This window comes from Geotrypetes seraphini, chromosome 5, assembly GCF_902459505.1.
Source record: "Geotrypetes seraphini chromosome 5, aGeoSer1.1, whole genome shotgun sequence".
Taxonomy (NCBI): Eukaryota; Metazoa; Chordata; class Amphibia; order Gymnophiona; family Dermophiidae; genus Geotrypetes; species Geotrypetes seraphini.
Window position 1 is genome coordinate 46,271,025 of NC_047088.1, and position 19,300 is coordinate 46,290,324.

General features: G+C 41.6%; 1 protein-coding gene across 8 annotated transcripts in view; it reads right to left on the reverse strand.

Annotated features, from left to right (window-relative positions):
• DOCK11 (dedicator of cytokinesis 11) overlaps positions 1-19,300 on the reverse strand; it is a 247,141-nt gene that overhangs the window by 138,317 nt on the left and 89,524 nt on the right. For all 8 annotated transcript variants that reach the window (XM_033945546.1, XM_033945543.1, XM_033945542.1 and 5 more), the window contains 4 exons: positions 17,546-17,668; positions 14,430-14,512; positions 6,369-6,491; positions 2,327-2,403 (listed from right to left, as the gene is read on the reverse strand). In XM_033945546.1, the coding sequence (XP_033801437.1) occupies positions 2,327-2,403; positions 6,369-6,491; positions 14,430-14,512; positions 17,546-17,668 (406 nt within the window). The remainder of the gene's footprint in view (positions 1-2,326; positions 2,404-6,368; positions 6,492-14,429; positions 14,513-17,545; positions 17,669-19,300) is intronic.

The window sequence follows — 19,300 nt, forward strand, 5'->3', positions numbered from 1 at the left end:
GAGGTTCGGTTCTTGGGCCTGTTCTTTTTAACATTTCTGTAACAATATTGCTGAAGGGCTGTCAGGTAAGATTTGCCTCTTTGCGGGCGATACCAAAATCTGCAACAGAGTAGACATCTCTGATGAGGAAGGATTTAGCGAAGCTTGAAGAATGGACAGAAATTTGGAAGCCAAGATTTAATGCTAAGAAGTGCAAGGTGATGCATTTTGGCTGCTAAAACCTGAGGGAACAGTATAGTTTATATGTGAAGAACTTTTGAATATGAAAGAGGAGCGAGACTTGGGTGTGATAGTATGTGATGATCTTAAAGTGGCCAAACAGGTTGAAAAGGCAATGGTGAAAGCTAGGATACTTGCGTGCATAAGGAGAGGTATAGCCACTAGGAAAAAGGAGGTACTGATGACCCTGTATAAGAATCTGGTGAGACCTCATTTATAATAGTGTGTACAATTTTTGAGACGGCACCTTCCAAAAGGATATAAACTGGATGGAGTCTGTCCAGAAGAAGGCTACTAAAATGGTCATCATAAGGTATTTGGGGACAGACTTAAAGATCTCAATATGTATACTTTGGAGGAAAAATGGAAGAGGGGAGATATGATAAAGTCATTTAAATACCTACGTGGCATTTGAAAGAAAGCTCTGGAATGAGAGGGCATAGGATGAAGTTAAGAGGTGATAGGCTCAGGAGTAATCTAAGGAAATAATTTTTTCCCCAGAAAGGGTGGTAGATGCATGAACAGTCTCCCGGTAGAGTGGTGGAGAAAAAGACTGTCTGAATTCAAGAAAGCATGAATTCTCTTTGGGAGAGGAGGGGATAGTGGATGCTGCAGATGGGCCGGCTGGATGGCCTTTATCTGCTGACATATTTCTGTGTTTCTAGAGCAATTCATCCCTATAACACAAGTAAAAAAACAAAACTGCATTAGAGTTAAGTACAGTTGTTTTTTGCATCAGGAGAAATTTAATAACACTGTAGCACAGTAAATGATGGCAAATAAGGACCAGCATGATCCATCCAGTATGCCCAGAAAGGTGGCCAGGATCGCACCTTCCACTCATTGCCGGCTGTTCTCCCCCGTTTGTTAGTGTTTTTACCTGCTGCTCTGTGCATGTTATTACCCCTTTTAAGCTCTTTATTTTGTGCAAGTCATTTATGTTTTGATTCACAACTGTGTTTCATGCTGCATGGAAATCCTGCATCGCTATTTTTTTATATTTATTCATTTTAAAGCCAAAAATAAGTGCAACATATACAGACATTTTACATTTTAACAGCACTTAGGGCTCCTTTTACGAAGCCGCGTTAGCGGTTCAACGCGTGCTAAACTGCCGGCCGCGCTAGCCGCTACCGCCTCCTCTTGAGCAGGCGGTAGTTTTTCGGCTAGCGCAGGGGTTAGCGTGTGATAAAAAGTCGCGTACGATAAAGCTGCTAATGTGGCTTCGTAAAAAGAGCCCTTAAATTCAATCAAAATTATATTCTATGACAAATATATATCATCCCCCCTTTTCTACATTTCCAAAAATTGCACTCAAATTAAAAGTATCTTCCCACCCCCCCTCCCACCCATTCACCCTGGCAAAATGAACAGTCATTCCTTACAGAATTTTGTCAATGGCTCCCAAATATCCATAAACTTTCTATAATGTCCCTGCTGTATAACAATCATACGTTCCATTTTAAACGTGTGGCATAGAGATTTCCACCAGAAAGTATAATTTAACCGATCCCAACTTTTCCAGTTTCTCATAAGAAGTTGTATGGCAACCCCTGTCATAATAAAGAGAAGTTTATTATTCTGGGAAGATATTTGGCTTTTAGCCCTCATTAACGTGCCAAATAGCACGGTATCGTATGACAATGCCACTGGACTTTCCAACATTTTATTCACTTGACCCCAAATGGATCTCCAAAACCCAAGTATCAAGGGACAATAGTACAGTAAATGATCCAAAGTCCCTACCTCAAGATGACAGTGGTCCAAAAAGATCTATGTAACAAAAAAAAAATCCATATTTGTCTCATAGATGCAGACGCCGTACATCTCATCCTCCAAGTCCAAATTCGTGGCCATTGAGACGCAGAAATCTGCTGCTTTATCTCAATGCTCCAAATGTCACGAAGACCAGTCTTTAGTTTCTTATTCAAAAATGTAGATATTAAGTTGTACCACTGAGTGGCCTGATGACCCAGGAAATCTGTCTGGAAGTATAGGACTGGCAAACTATACTGATTTTAAGATTTTGCCAATCAGGGAACCCCTTCTGAATGCATCTCTATATCTAATATCTGTGTACTTTCATATTCTGTTTCAAAAGACTTACTTGAAAGGTCTGGGGGGACACAGTCAATTGTAGCATTTAGATGACCAGGAATAACCTGTAGTTTTGTCTTCTCTGGTCTTAAGTGTAATGTAGAAGGTAAAAGAAGAAAAAAAATCTCTTTAGTAGTACAAAACAAAAGTTATATTTATGGATTGTGCTGCTGCAAATATGAGTAATTGTGAGTTTGATTTTAGAACATATATCATATGCATTGCAACTGCCTCCCGCCAAAACATGCCCCTAGAATGCTTACATACAGCACACTTTCCATTCGTCTAACTTTCACACAACATATATGTGGTCATGAAATTAAATAAAATCACTTTTCCATGAGTAAAATACGATTTACACATGGAAAAATCTTAAAGTTGGACCTGTGATTTACATGCCATCATTTGGATGTCGAAATTCTATGTCCAATGGCTGAATATTAACTTTTGCCTGCTCTCACTTGATTTCAAAAAAACATGCAGTTCAGCACTGTTACTTACCGTAACAGGTGTTATCCGGGGACAGCAGGCAGATATTCTCACATGTGGGTGACGTCATCCCCAGAGCCCGGTACGGACAGTATGAAAAGTGTACTGTCGTTTTAAGTAACTTCGTGACTGCTCACACCGTGCTTTCGTGAGTGCCTTCCCACCCAATGTAGGTTCGCGGTTACTCAGTTTCATAAGTAAGCTAAAAAGCCAACCAGGGAGGTGGGTGGGATGTGAGAATATCTGCCTGCTGTCCCTGGATAACACCTGTTACAGTGCCCATGTGCACGGATAACCACCGTGTGCCGCCCACGCAAGGAATGCCGCTGAAGAGGGAAGGAGCCAGTGCGGCTAGAAGGTTTCTGTGTCGGCTTCAGGAGTGAGGATCGTCGGTATGGCTTCAGTACGGGGGGTGGGGGGAGATGTTGGAAGAGGCTTCAGCGCTGGGGGGGAGGAATGTGGGCTTCCCAGTGCTGGCCTCTACGGACAGGTGGGAATTAGCGGCCAGGCTTCGTACCCCCAACAAGCAGCCTGTGTACCCCTTCTTTGGAAGGCTCATCAAGACGTTCAAGTACTCAGCACTTGGTCCAGTGTCAGTTTCCAATTGGACAGGTAGAGCTTTGCCCAGCTGCTTAATATATCTAAGTAAAGGGAAGTCTTTCTGGTAGAGATGATCTTCTGGGAGACATTTTCTGTGGTGACTGTTCTGAAGGTATGACAGAAGATTCAGGAGCAGATAAAGTAAGTGCACACTCTCGAGTCAGATTTCAAATCCGATGAAGACGATGATCCAATCCGATGATGAGGATCGATAAGTATACCTTTTATGCTTCAAAGCATGAGATCGATACAATGAGGAACTATGGTACCTTGGTGTAGAACGCTGTGTTGAAGAAGAGAGGCGATGCTTCGATGGAGAACATTGATGAGATGAGCTAGAATGTCGATGCGAAGATCGATATCTGGAGGTAGAAGATCCATGTGAAGTAGTTCAATGTTACAACTTTAAATATGAGACCACCATCAGTAAGTATATCAGAACATCTATGCTTATATATTTAGAATTATAAATGTAGGTGTTTATTTTTCAGCTTATTTGAGGATACCCTTCATGATAGAGACTTACAAGATCATGAAGGGCATAGAGAGAGTAGAGAGGGACAGATTCTTCAAACTTCCGAATAATAAAAGAACAAGAGGGCATTCAGAAAAGTTGAAAGGGGACAGATTCAAAACCAATGCTAGGAAGTTCTTCTTTACCCAATGTGTGGTGGACACCTGAAATGTGCTTCCAGAGAGCGTAATAGAGCAGAGTACGGTACTGGGGTTCAAGAAAGGATTGGACAATTTCCTGCTGGAAAAGGGGATAGAGGGGTATAGATAGAGGATTACAGCACAGGTTCTGGACCTGTTGGGCCGCCGTGTGAGCGGACTGCTGGGCACGATGGACCTCAGGTATGACCCAGATATCTTAATGTTGATATCTGTTTTTACACCACAGGTACTATTGCTGGTACTTTCCAGTGGAATGAAACATGTACATTTGTGTCACTTAGGAGTCATCAGTGCAGAAAAAGCACAAAAGGAGAGTGAAGGATATAGACAAACCAAGGGAGTCTTAAAGGAAAAAATGTGTTATTAATATTTATCTAATAAACAGCTGTTATTTCCATAAGGACACGGTACTACTCGAAAGGGTCCAGGGGTTGGAGGAGCTGCCGTACAGCGAAAGATTAGAGAAACTGGGCCTCTTCTCCCTCGAACAGAGGAGATTGAGAGGGGACATGATCAAAACATTCAAGGTACTGAAGGGGATAGACTTAGTAGATAAAGACAAGTTGTTCACCCTCTCCAAGGTAGGGGATGTTCCTAGGTTGTTCACCCTCTCTAAAATTGAAAGGGGATAGATTCCGTACGAATGTAAGGAAGTTCTTCTTCACCCAGAGAGTGGTAGAAAGCTGGAACTCTCTTCTGGAGGCTGTTATAGGGGAAAACACCCTCCATGGATTCAAGACAAAGTTAGATAAGTTTCTTCTAAACAAGAACGTGCGCTGGTAGGGCTAGTCTTAGTTAGGGTGCTGGTCTTAGACCAGAGGGCCGTCGCGTGAGCGGACTGCTGGGCACGATGGACCTCAGGTCTGACCCAGCAGAGGCATTGCTTATGTTCTTAGTGTTGATATCTGTTTTTACACCACAGGTACTATTGCTGGTACTTTCCAGTGGAATGAAACATGTACATTTGTGTCACTTAGGGTCCAGAGAAGAGCCACTAAGATGGTCAAGGGGTTGGAGGAGCTGCCGTACAGCGAAAGATTAGAGAAACTGGGCCTCTTCTCCCTCGAACAGAGGAGATTGAGAGGGGACATGATCGAAACATTCAAGGTACTGAAGGGGATAGACTTAGTAGATAAGGACAGGTTGTTCACCCTCTCCAAGGTAGGGAGAACGAGAGGGCACTCTCTAAAGTTGAAAGGGGATAGATTCCGTACGAACTTAAGGAAGTTCTTCTTCACCCAGAGAGTGGTAGAAAGCTGGAACGCTCTTCCGGAGGCTGTTATAGGGGAAAACACCCTCCATGTATTCAAGACAAAGTTAGACAAGTTTCTGCTGAACAAGAACGTGCGCTGGTAGGGCTAGTCTCAGTTAGGGTGCTGGTCTTAGACCAGAGGGCCGTCGCGTGAGCGGACTGCTGGGCACGATGGACCTCAGGTCTGACCCAGCAGAGGCATTGCTTATGTTCTTAGTGTTGATATCTGTTTTTACACCACAGGTACTATTGCTGGTACTTTCCAGTGGAATGAAACATGTACATTTGTGTCACTTAGGGTCCAGAGAAGAGCCACTAAGATGGTCAAGGGGTTGGAGGAGCTGCCGTACAGCGAAAGATTAGAGAAACTGGGCCTCTTCTCCCTCGAACAGAGGAGATTGAGAGGGGACATGATCGAAACATTCAAGGTACTGAAGGGGATAGACTTAATAGATAAGGACAGGTTGTTCACCCTCTCCAAGGTAGGGAGAACGAGAGGGCACTCTCTAAAGTTGAAAGGGGATAGATTCCGTACGAACTTAAGGAAGTTCTTCTTCACCCAGAGAGTGGTAGAAAGCTGGAACGCTCTTCCGGAGGCTGTTATAGGGGAAAACACCCTCCATGTATTCAAGACAAAGTTAGACAAGTTTCTGCTGAACAAGAACGTGCGCTGGTAGGGCTAGTCTCAGTTAGGGTGCTGGTCTTAGACCAGAGGGCCGTCGTGTGAGCGGACTGCTAGGCATGATGGACCACTGGTCTTACCCAGCAGCGGCAATTCTTATGTTCTTATCGATGTTTATCAGGAAAACTTAAAATCGGAAGCCCTAATTATAACTGTGGTTCTAAGAATGGCATCTGTTAGAGAAAAGGGAATTTTTAACACTATTTCACGTTTGTCAGTATGTCTCTGTCCGCTGATACATGGAGAAACCAGATGTATAGCTTAACATTCATTTTTACAGCTATTTTGAAAGTTTAAAATTTCATCCTCACTGAAAAGGCTCTCTGTTGAAAAAACACAAACCAACCCACTTACTTCCTCAGTTCTGCCAACAATTTCATAAGATCCTCATTTGAGAGTTTGCTGCTATCCTGTTTATACAAGGGAGAGAATTTTGCTTCAAGATCCAAACAGCCTTGAGTGTCCTTGAATAGTGGCCTAAAACAAAACAAAGATTGCACGCATCATACGTCAAAGAGAGAAACAATATTTGCTGATGTATAATGTTAGGACTTGAACATGAGCCAATGGCACCTAATAACAAAATGTAAAATGCAAGAAGGCTATTGTATTCCTCGCAAGAGTCACTTTTAAATGTTGCAGTGTTGTCCCAAGCAAAGTTTCCACGAAAAAGAGATGAGCTTTTTTCTACCATTGATCCGCAGTTGTGTAATACCAACTAGAGATTTGTTCCTTTAAGCTTCTGAAAGCTTGGCCATTTAATAATAATAATAACTTTATTTTTCTATACTGCCATAATCTTGCGACTTCTAGGCGGTTCACCGAGAAGATTAGCTGTACAGTCAGCGAATTACAGTGTACAGATAAAGAAGAGATCACAGGGCGGTCAGTGATTACATGGTGCAAATTGGCAAGAGGAAGCTACTATATAAATTTTTTTTTGACAACTTACATTGAAATGGTTGTAAAAAAAAAGCCAGCGAATAGCTGGATACAAATTGTGAAGAGAGCATTGAACAGACAGTGAGTGCAGGGTGTCATAAATGAGGAAAAAAGGATTCAGTAAAATAAGCGGTAACTTTGAAAAGGGGGGAGGAAGTCTGGCTAGGAAATGAATTTATTGAATAGGGTGGTCTTTATTTCTTTAAGCAGGTGGTCTGACTTTGGATCAGAGAGGTGACCTATCTGGAGTTTTCCATCTAAGATTTAGCTCAATAAAATATATTTGCACATAAAGTTAAAAGGCAACAGGGGGCATTTTTTTTTTTTTTGGGGGGGGAAGGTGCTGGGCAGAAAGTGAAGGATTTAGAGATCTTTTATATGTAAAATTGTTTGGAATCATATAAGTGATGCTGCTTATCTTAAAATCGCTTATACATTACCCCCCTAATGCTATAAACTCGGATGCACAATTTTGCAACTAGTGCAAGTTATAGAACAGAGCCAAACATAACTGTTTTAAGTGGGTGCTAATTGGGTTGAACTGCCAATAATGACCCTTAGTGCATTATCTGGCACCAATTTGTCATTACACGCGTAACTGCCCTTAGGTCAAGGGTGGGCAATGAGGGCCACAATCCGGTCAGGTTTCAGGATTTCCCCAGTGAATATGCATGAGATCTATTTGCATGCAATGGCAGCAGTGCATGCAAATAGATCTCATGCATATTTGTTGGGGAAATCCTGACAATTCGACTGGATTGCGATCGAGGACCGAGGTTGCCCACCCTTGCCTTAGGTACTATAGCGTGTAATTGCAAGGGGGGTGTTAACCTAGGAGGGGCATAGTTGGGTCAAGGCTGTGTCAGGTACTTTCGCACTAAGAGCCATATTCTATATGTGTGCGACTAGAATGGCGCTTAGCACCATTCTACAAAAGGTATGCAAAACTTATCGAATCATGCTAAGTGCCAGCACGCATCACAACTTTTAGGCTCTACTATTTAGGCCAAGGTAAACCAGACCTAAATACTTGCACCTAACTTGTGCGTAGATTGGGCGTATTCTATAATGGTGCGCTTAACTTTTAGGAACACCCCCCAAATCCGTCTATGCTCCTCCCCCTAACCAAGCCCCCTTTCCAGATTCACGTACTAGAATTGACATGGATTTTATAGAAGATGCACACCAAGTTGTGCACATAAAGTGTGACATCATTGTGTCGCATCCACACCTGCTCGGAGGCCCTCCAGACGCGGCCCAGACTCGGGGAAGGAGAAGAGACAAAGTTTGGGTGGGGGTAGAGCTGGGGTGGGACCAAAAGTACTCTTTTGTTTTTTTCTTGAACAAATCTGGTAACCCTACAGCAACAAATTGTTGGGGGGGGGGGAGAGGGAGGACAATCAACACATATCATTTTAAATGTTTTTATTTTATTAATATAATTTTATTCAAAGTTAAAAGGGTCACAACCAGACAGAATACAAACTCAGCAGCAGAAAGGCAGAAAAGTCCAAATACAAGAAATAAAAACACTGACCACTACCAGATATTCAAGCACTTGAACTAAAGTTCAGGTCAGTGGAGGTAGCTACATAGTTAACCAAAGACAGGGGCGTGTGTGGTGCAGTGGTTAGAGCACCTTGAGGTTGTGGGTTCAAATCCCTCGCTGCTCGTGACCCTGGGCAAGTCACTTAAGCCCCTCATTGCCCCAGGTACACTAGACAGAGTTTGAGCCCGCCGGGACAGATAGGGAAATAGGATAAAGTATCTGAATGTAAACCACTTAGGATATAAGTGGTATATAAATAAATATTTAAGTGCTCACATAACTCTTGAATTCTGCCTATACTCTGCCTCTAGACTGCCCCAGCACAGAGGGTATATTCAGTAGCAGTACCCAGACAAGTGCTCTTGAATACCCTCCCCTGGCCCTTTCAGTGCAATTTAACCAGGCAGGAGCGTCACCTGCTTAGTTCAATCAGTTTGAATATTGAGCCCCATGCCTTTTTTTCAGATAAACATTTGACTGTTTTATTAGGACAGGCAGCTTGTTGTCAAACAACTTGTTTCTCTGAAGTCGCCCTTCCAGCGTGTGTGTTTGCTGTGTTCATGCTTCTAAGGTGTTTTAAATCAGTGTTTTTCAAACTTTTTACACCTATGGACCGGCAGAAATAAAAGAATTATTCTGTGGACCGTCATTGGTCCGTGGACTGGCAGTTGAAGAACATTGGGCTAAGTCGTGGGCCAGACCCCGCCCATCTCTACCCAATCTCCATCCCAGACCCCGCCCCCAGAATAGTACTAATTGTACCTTTTACGTCCCGTGCCTCATCTGGAAGCCTTCCCTCTGACGTTGCAACGTCAGAGAGAAGAATTCCGGTTCAGGCACAGGATGCCCTTAGGAGCCACTGCCCGTGGCTTTGTGCACTGAATCAGTTAGGAAGAGGGAGCTGGCTCGAAGATAACGCCACATCGATCGCACCGTGGACCGGCGGTTGAAGAAGACTGTTTTAAATGTCAGTCCCTGTAATAGCAGCCCTGTTTAATTATTTCTACAGAAGCAGACGTGGCCAAGAGTGAGGAGCTTTCAAGAAATGACTCGGCAAACTTTCAACCCATACTGCTGCTGGTAAATGAGAGGAAAACAACAGAGCAAGAAGCCTCTTAATGTCCTTGATGGAATCGCTTACTGAATAGCTCCTTGTGACCTTGGGCAAGTCATTATACTCTCCGCTGATTCAGGTACAAACTTAGATATCAATATTCAGCCACTGGGTTTTTTTTTTTTTTAAAACACCAGCCACAGTGGTACAAAAATATCTAGATATTCAGTGGCTATCTGGCTAGTAGTCAATACTGAACGTCCAGGACAACGGGGCCAGTGCTGGAACTTATCCAAAGATATTCAGTCCACTCTCTGGATAAGTTATTCGAATATTCCTGCTACCCGGATAGGTTACAAGTACGGATTTGAATTCTAATTGGAAGAAATTTAGAAAGACCACCTTAGATAAAATTGCCCCAGTAAGAACACTAGAAAAAAACCAAAGTTTAATTGATGGATGGTACGATTCTGAACTTCTTGACTTAAAACGTGCTGCAAGGCGGCTTGAAAGAATTTGGAGTAAAAACAAAAAGAGATGGAAATAGACTGAAATAGAGAACAAGGATAGAAGATTATAAGAAGGTGGTAAAGAAGAAATGTCATAACTAAGGGGGAGAGTGTGGCACAGTGGTTAAAGCTACAGCCTCAACACCCTGGGGTTGTGGGTTCAAACCCACACTGCTCCTTGTGACCTTGGGCAAATTACTTAATTCCCCCATTGCCCCAGGTACATTAGATAGATTGTGAGCCCAGCGGGCCAGATAGGGAAAAATGCTTGAGTACCTGAATAAATTTGTGTAAACCGTTCCTGGGAGAACGATATAGAAAATTGAATAAATAAATACTATTCTTCAAAAATAAGAGCCAATATATTGAATAGTAAAGAGTTGCTCAGATTGGTTAATACAATTTTGATATATAGTCAATTTAGGCAAACCCAACAGGACCTTCTCCCTTCTTCAGATGATTAAGCATTATACTTTAGTTCAAAAGTTCTTAATCTAAGATTCCCAACTAGACTACTGGGTGAGAATATAACACAGAAGTTCCCAAAGTGTAGAACTCAACAACAGAACTAAAAATAGGAACTTTGACTATTTCAGCCTTTGCAACCAAAGCGGTGCTCAGAACCGTGTAACGGTGAGAAAATCACGAGTCGGGGGTAGAGAGTTGCGCGGGGACAGAAATCCCACCCATCCCTGCCAGGATCCTCTCCGTCCCCACCCGTCCCCGTCAGGATCCTCTCCGTCCCCACCCGTCCTCGCAAGGAATTACCTCCATCCCCGCCCGTCCCCATAAAAAGCAGCAATTACTTCTGACAGGATCATCAATTCCACAGTTTCTTTTGTGTTTCCGCTGCTGTTTTCCTTGTGGAATCTCTTTGGTGGAACCCTTTTTTTGTTTTCTGTTCAGGTAATTAACTTATAAACCCCCTGATGTGTCCATTATATTATATGGATGAACCCTGCTTCCAAAGCCTTTCATCCCCGTGGGAGTCCCTTTGGCTAGATGGAGGTCCCCGTGGGAGTCCCGTGGGTTAAGGGGGGATTCCTGCGGGACCCCCGCGATCCCCGTTCAGACCTCTAGTCTGGGGATGCTCCCCTGTGAGTGTTTTCAATCGTCTATCATTGCACCATCTTCAATTGGTAGAAAGTTAAGTTTAAAAACTTTTTTGTTAACTTATGAGCTTTATTTAGAAATTTTGGGGGGAATCTGTTCTACACTATAAAGTTCACTTAAAATTTTGTTGAAGTCTATTTCATCCCCTTTCTACCAATTGAAGATGGTGCAATGATAGACGATTGAAAACACTCACAGGGGAGCATCCCCCGACTCGTGATTTTCTCACCGTTACACAGTTACAAAGGCTGAAATAGTCAAAGTTCCTATTTTTAGTTCTGTTCTTAATCTAAGATTAACATCTATGGGAATGATGCTTCCATCAAAAAATAATCTTCTGCAGATTTAAACTGGAATTCTTGTACAATTCCAGATTGGAATCAATTTATTAAACTTTATTCAAAATATGCAAAAATCATATTGTTCACTAGATATCTATCCTCCAGTGATTATGAAACCAGCTCCTATCAGTTTTATAGATAATTACTTTATTATGTAAAGGAGAATTTCTGAAAGAGTTAGGTCTTATCATTATTATGCCAATAACAAAAAAAATCCAAATTAATCTTTGTCTTTAATTAGTAATTACAGACCAATTGCAGGTATTCCATTTTTTGCAAAACTTATGGAAGGTCTGGTTAACACTGAATTGATGAATTATTTGGATCAATTTGCTATCTTACATGACACCCAATCTGATTTTTGTTCCTTCCATAGTACGGAAACAGTTTTAGTTTCTTTACCGGATCATCTTCACAAATTATTCAGCACTGATCTTACAGTTTGATTTCAGCAGTATATCTGATCTTATGGCTCATGGAATTCTTGGAACAAATCACTGTCAGGCAGGAGCTCATCTGGGCATGTGTGGATGCCACGCAATGACAGACATTATTGCATTACTCCTACCCGACGAGATCAGGCAGCGGGGCAAAGGCGGAGCTAGGTCGTAATAGGACGGGGATGAATGGAATTGGACGGGCCTGGGGGGCGGATCTAGGGATCCAGATTTTCCAAAGAGAAAATCTGGTAACCCTAGTGGAATATGTTAGAGGGAAGACAGGGCCTGAACAAAAGCGGCCTATGTTCAGGCTTGTGCTGCTTTCCGAATCCGATCTCTACTGGACACGCTCCTTTCAGTTCAGCCAACAAAACTATCTAGCAGCAAAAGTGGGGAAAATGGAAAAAGACTGCCCCCTGCAGGGATAGGGATAAAAATGCAAGGAGGAATAGCCCTCTTTTTTGCTGCTCCCTTTTGATTAATGGATCAGTTTAATTCAGTGATCCTTAGCACAGTCTTTGTCATTGTCACAATTTTATTTATTTATTTTTATGGCCAGTAGAAAAGTTATGTTACCAGATGTCTGGGTTTTCCAGGACATGTCCTCCGGGGGTCCAGCTGGCTTTTCAAAACCCGGCACATTGTCTGGGTTTTGAAAAGCTTCCCATCAGGAAGGGGCATCTGAGCATATGTGTGCGTGATGTCACTGCATCCCGTCCGCACATGCACAGATTCCGTTTGGGGGCAGGGCTGGGGGAGCGAAATGGGGCATGACACAGGTGGAATGGGTGGAACTGGGCATGCCTAGGGGCTTGGCCATGGGTTCGGATTTTCCTTCGGGAAAATCTGGTAACCCTAGTAGAAGTAAAACTCAAAGATGCAACCCTTGTTGCAACAGGGCTAAGCAGAGGGTTTTTTTTAATGCCACAGTAGTCTTTTTCAGCAAAATCCTGTCCCCTCCCTTCCATGCTCAGCTCAGGGCATCACTGATATACAGTGATACAGAATAGAGAATGACACGGTGACAAAATTCATCACCATTCCCGTCCCCGCGGATAACCGCGGGAAATAATCCCATGTCATTTTCTAGTGTCTATTTCAGCCTCAGTCCTTCTACACCAGCATTCTTCAGAGCAAAGCTTGCGGGTCAGTGGTTGTGGCCATTCATGCTCTGATTCTTATGTGAGCCAAGGATAATGAAGCCATTGTGACACCACTGATGTGATTGGCTCTTAGGCACTGGTGGAATGAGGCATTATGACATCACAATATCTGCTCTAGATACCAGAGACTGTCATTCTGTAGTGTCTGTTTCAACCTCAGTCTTTCTACACCAGCATTCTTCAAAGCAAAGCTTGTGGGTCAGTGGTTGTGGCCATTCATACTCTGATTCTTTCCTCTTTCCTTAAAGAATGACATGAAGATGGTTTCCCGCAGTTATCTGCGGGGACGGGAACGGTGATGAATTTTGTCACTGTGTCATTCTCTAATACAGAACATTGGCTTCAGCACTCGTGCCTCTGGTGGGCCATACCCCAGTCTGCCACCACCCTCAAATTAGTGCTGCAGTCAACAAAGAAGAGGAGTTATTTTGGAGGATCCATAATTGCTTCTGGTAGGAAAGGAGAAGTGTTTGAAATCTCCAGGTCAGCATGAGAAACAAGACAGAGAGGGAGATACTAGAGCTGGCGAGAGGAGGGTAAGAGGAGTGATACTGATGGAACATATTTTGATAATTGTCTTACATTTGGTAGGTTTTTGTATAATAGATTGAGTATACTGCTTCTATTAGCCAAAGGTGCTGTAAAGAGACAAGACTGGGGGTTAAAACAGGGCTTCTCAAACATGCCCTAGTGACACCCCCCTGCCAACCTGATGGGTTTTCTGGATATCCACATTGAATATGCTTAAGATAATTTTGCATGCACTGGAGACTCTGTACATGCAGACTTATCTCTTGCATACCGATTGCAGATCTTGCTGGATGTAGGGTCCCCAGAGCAGGTTTAGGAGGCCCTTGGCCAAAGGCAGCATTGTAACAAGCAGGTTTTCATTAAAAAGTCAAAATGCACTTAACAAATTTCCTTTTTTTTCACCTCTCGTACAGTTTGACCACTCTCCCCAATATTGAGGTCTAAGAAGGGGATTATGATTGATTGATATTGTAAGTTTGATTTGTTCAATGCCTTGATTTGATTTTCCTCCCTGTGTTTAATGGTGCAAGATTTACTCTTGTGGAGTTTAATGTGAAATTAGAAATAAAAAAAAAGAAAAGAAGTCAAAATGCATGCTTCCATATATAAATCTTTGATTCAATCCAAGTGTGTATCACACTGCAAGAGAAGCAATCATTAGGGTCCTAAATCTACAGTCAAGACATTATTATAAAGAGACTGTTTTTTTTTTTTTTTAATTAAAAACAAAAGGAATCTTCCCCATTCCAAGATGGCTCTTAAAATAAACTAACCTGGCAGCCCAAGCAAATGGCATCTTATACTGTCCCAGCCTGCTGCAGATCAGCTTAGCAAGCTTATGCACCTTCTGGCAAGTCTAAAGTAACATTGAGAAACATTTCAGTACGACATATCCAGAACTCAAAAACCACACATCAGAATACATTTATCAAAAGAACGAATACTCTAGAGCTGTGGTCCCCAACCCTGTCCTGGAGGACCAGCAGCCAGTCGGGTTTTTGGGATAGCCCTAATGAATATGCATGGGGTAGATCTGCATTCCTATCATCTTCATTACATGCAAATCTCTTTCATGCATATTCATTGTGGATATCCTGAAAACCTGACTGGCAAGGGGGTACTCCAGGACCGAGTTGAGAAACACTGCTCTAAAGCAGTGATTTTTAACCTTTTTTGAATCAGGGACCCCTTTAAGAATCTGATGAAAGCTATGGACCTCCTTCCCCAGACATATTCACATAAACACAAATTTGCATGCAGTGAATATAATGTACTTTATTTATTGAGATTTGACTGTCTCATACATATATAACATACACAACAATCTAAAAAAACACTCCTTTTTTATGCAAAAAGTAATGGCCACTCATAATTATGGAATACAGTCCTCTTGTGCAAATTAAAACAGATCTACTTTACTACTACATCTACTCTCTCGTTATCTGCAAGAAAAATCAACAGTGCTGGGATGTATAGTGAATATAAATGTTAATTTGTATCTGACCCTCACAGACCCCTTGAAACCTATCCATGGACTCCCTAGGGATCCACGAACCCCAGGTTAAGAAACCCTGCTCTAGAATAAACAGTCCAAGAATGAGGCCCCAAGTGAGTTAGATTCAAGACCACCTCTCAAGGGGGGGGGGGGGGGGAAGAGAGCATGGAACAGTCTTCTTGTGATGGAGACCTATGCAGTCACCAAGCTCAGGAAAACCCATGATGGAGCACTATGGAAGAGAGGGGAAGCCAGAGATCCAGGACTGAACCAGGATAGATTAGATGGGGCTAATGGTCCTTACACACAGACAAGCTGGGATCTCCCATTAAAGGGGGATCATCATCATTATAAAAATCTCAAGGGTCAGTACTCTCGGCTTTTACCTTGTAATCTTTATATGGCCTCTCTGGGAATTGTGTTTCAGCAACTGAATGTCAGCTATCATTTTTATGCTGATGAAATTCAGTTCCCCCCCCCCCCCATGAGTGATTGGAAAATTGAATGGCAATCAAAATTATCGATGTGTTTGAAAGCTGTGAATGACTGGATGTTAGATCACAATTTGGTACTGAATGTAGATTGGAAGGAGCGAAGACCCCATGTGGTCCCAAAATACTGAGGTAAATAGTATGAAACTTAAGATACATAAACAACTGAAAATTCTGGGGGGTCTGGCTGGATTCGATATTGTATGAAAGATCAGATAGTGGCAGTGATTACATCTGCATTCGATCACATGCGCTTACTGAGTAGACTTAAACTGATGCTATCAGGATATGATTTTTGGTTGGTGGTACAGACCACAATTATTTTGAGGATGGATTACTTCAATGCGCTCTATTGGGAATAGCGTCTTCACGGCATAAAGCTTTACAGACGATTCAAAATGCCGCAGCACGCTTGATATGTGCTGGAAACAAATTTGAAGATGTTATACCACGTCTGAAAAAGCTTCATTGGTTGCCTGTAAAATGTCATATTGTCTTTAAAGTCCTTGTGTTGGTCTTTAAAATGATCCATTATAAAATTTCTTGGTATCTGACACAGGCGATAACACTTTACCAGCCTGAGGTCAGAGGGCGCAATGCGATTATCTACAAATGAGTTTTTACATACACATTATGAAAATATGAGAGCATCTGTAATCTCAACAGCAGGGGTATCACTATGGAATAATTTGACAGAATCACTGAGATTATTTTCAGATATTCAGAAATTTAAGATGTTTATTAAAAACAACTTTGTTTATGGAGGCTTTTAAGTGAATGAGTGGTGATTTTTTATGAGTATGTTGGAACTGTATTATGTTTTGTATGTGTTATTTTATGATTATGATTGTATTTTGTAAGCCGCTTAGGTTTAAGCGGGTAAATATATATATATTTTTTTAATTAAAAAAAATACATTTAAAATAATTAATGCAAATATTTGCATTTAATGTAGCATTTTATTTATACTCTTTCAACAAGCGTGGAATACTATTAAACCTAATATATACAGCCTACTTAATTGAGAGAGGAGCCTCTTAATTGAATATTAGCCCTTAAGCGGTCAAGTGTTGACTCCAACCAAGGAATGCCCTCAACCTAGCCAGCTTTGAATTAGTCATTCACAGTGAATTTTAGTGGCACTTAGCTCATTAACCCTCTCCCCCTTTTATCAAACGGTGCTAGAGGCTTTTAGTGCAGGCTAGTGAGGTAAGTGCTCTGATGCTCATAGAAATTCTAAAAGCGACAAAGCATTTATTACGTTGGCCCATGCTAAAAACCTAAAGCACAGCTTGATAAAAGGGGCCATAAGTGCTGCTGAAAATCTGTGGCTAGACGTGATTGAGTGATTTAACCAGTCAGTGGCCAACTAAATCTCTTTGAATATTGGCCCCATAAATTACAGAATACTATAATTTAAATGCATTCTAGTGCATATCTAGACAGACATATTCAGTAATCACTGTTCCCTCTAAGCTGAGAGGGAGTCCTCCACTTACAATCCTGCCAATGGAGGGCGCTGTTTCTATCACATTTTCAATAATGAGGGATGGGCAAGCTCTGCAGGACTTCAGAGAACTTGCCTGTCTCTTTAGCTATTGAAAAACACAATATTGAAGCACCACTGAAGAACTCCTGCGGTGCTTAGAGGGAACAGTGACAATAACTATAGGGCTGGAGTATGTGATTGTGCCTTAAATTTAAGCCTGTCCTCTTTCATTTTCAGTAATATTCTTTAAAGAAAAGAAGGTGCTTCCTTTTCTTTAAAGAACAGGCTTGAAATAGGCACCATAACCAATGCCTTTAATAGGTGCCCTGTTAAATAATTAACCTCATAATTAAGGAAATGATGCAATACAAATAAAACATAAAAAGACTTTCAACATGGGCCCTCAGCAACTACCTTGACGAGCTCTGAATTTTTAACATATGGCTCAGCGCAGTGTGTAATGCTTCCTTGTAACACCTTCTCCACACGTGCAACCAAGAAAATGTCAGGATGTGGGTCTGTAACTGAAAAGATTCCCTGCAATTTATAAAAATATATATATAATTAGGAAACGCTCCTAAAAAAAGTTTGTGAATTGAGTACTCAGAGCTATTCTTTCCCAATTTTATACACAGCAGTTCAAAACAAATAACTTCAGTACTTACAGGTATGCTAAATGTTTTCTAGAGAAGCAGCAACACCTAGTGGTCACCAAAATAATGCACGTGTCACGCATGGGTAGCTCCGTGCACTTGGAAAATTATGGCTTTTCCCCATTTTTTGGGGGGGTGGGGTTTGTTCATTCCACAGATTTGTTTTAATAAATAACCTTTTAATACACATTAAGTCTTTTTTTTTTTTTTAACATATACAAATCAATGGCATTCATGTTAACTGATGAGTTAGGGTGTATTAAACAAATTTTGCACACCCTAAGGGCTCCTTTTACTAAGCTGGGCTAGAGGTTTTAGCGTGCACTTAACACGCGCTGCATTGCCCCGCGCGCTAGACGCTAACGCCACCATTGAGCTGGCATTAGTTCTTGGCGTGTAGCGTGGGGGCAGCGCTCGCTAATCCGATACGCGCACTAAAAAAAACCCGAAAGTGTACCTTAGTAAAAGGAGCCCTAAATCTAAGGCAGATTTACCAAACAAATGCGCATCCCTACCAAACACAGTCTGCAATAGTGCCTGTAGCACTAACGGGTGAGCTGTGGCTTCTCTCCCATTAGAGAGAACTTTCTCCAATATCTGAGGTCTTTAAGCTAGTACAGGTCACCCTCACAGCAAAAACTGTAAAAAGTTGCACATACAAAAGATTTTTCCATAGAATTTTATCTTTTCAAGCTGGATCATGGGATAAACCCTTTCTGTCCTGATAAACTCCCAACTCCTATCTTTCCTTTAGAAAAATGCTAAAGACCTACTTATTTGATAAATTCTTCTGAAGGTGATTATAATACACTGGGCTTGTACAGTCTTTTGATTGTTGTTAACCGCATTGAACTGAGAGGTTACTGCGATATATAAGTGAATTTGTTATGTTATGGCTATGTTAGTCCACTTTCCAAGCTAATATAAAGAAATAAAACAAAAAACAAAGGAAATAAAGTTAAACCTTTTCATTGAACTAACTCAATGCATTTTATGATGAGCTTTCAAAGGTAATCCTTCTTCTTCAGTTAAAAAAAAAAGCAAATGTAGACAAATATCAGTATATATGAGGAAAACATGAAAGCATTTTAGGGATAGGAAGAGGGAGGGGAGGCGGGGCAGGAGATGGAAAGGTGGCAGAGCAGTTTTAAATGTCTTTGTAATGAGAAAGGAAGCCCAGATCTTTAACTCCTGTCTGGTAGGTGTCAATATACCTTATCATTTTGATTTCAAGGGTCTTATGTTCTTGGATTGTTTTAAAGGTTGCCTTTTAGTATTCTCACCATAAAATCATCGGTGCAATGGTTAGTTTTTCCTAAGTGTTGCCTGACAGAGGTGACATCCCGGTTGGTATCGCAATTCTTAATATGACATCTATGTAGGCCGATTCTGGTCTTTAGCGTTTGGTTTGTTTCACCAACGTAATAACATGCCTCTTTCCAAAGGTATCACCTTACTTCCTTTGTTTTATTTCTTTATATTACCTTAAATAAGAGCAAAACATTTAAGGCCAGAT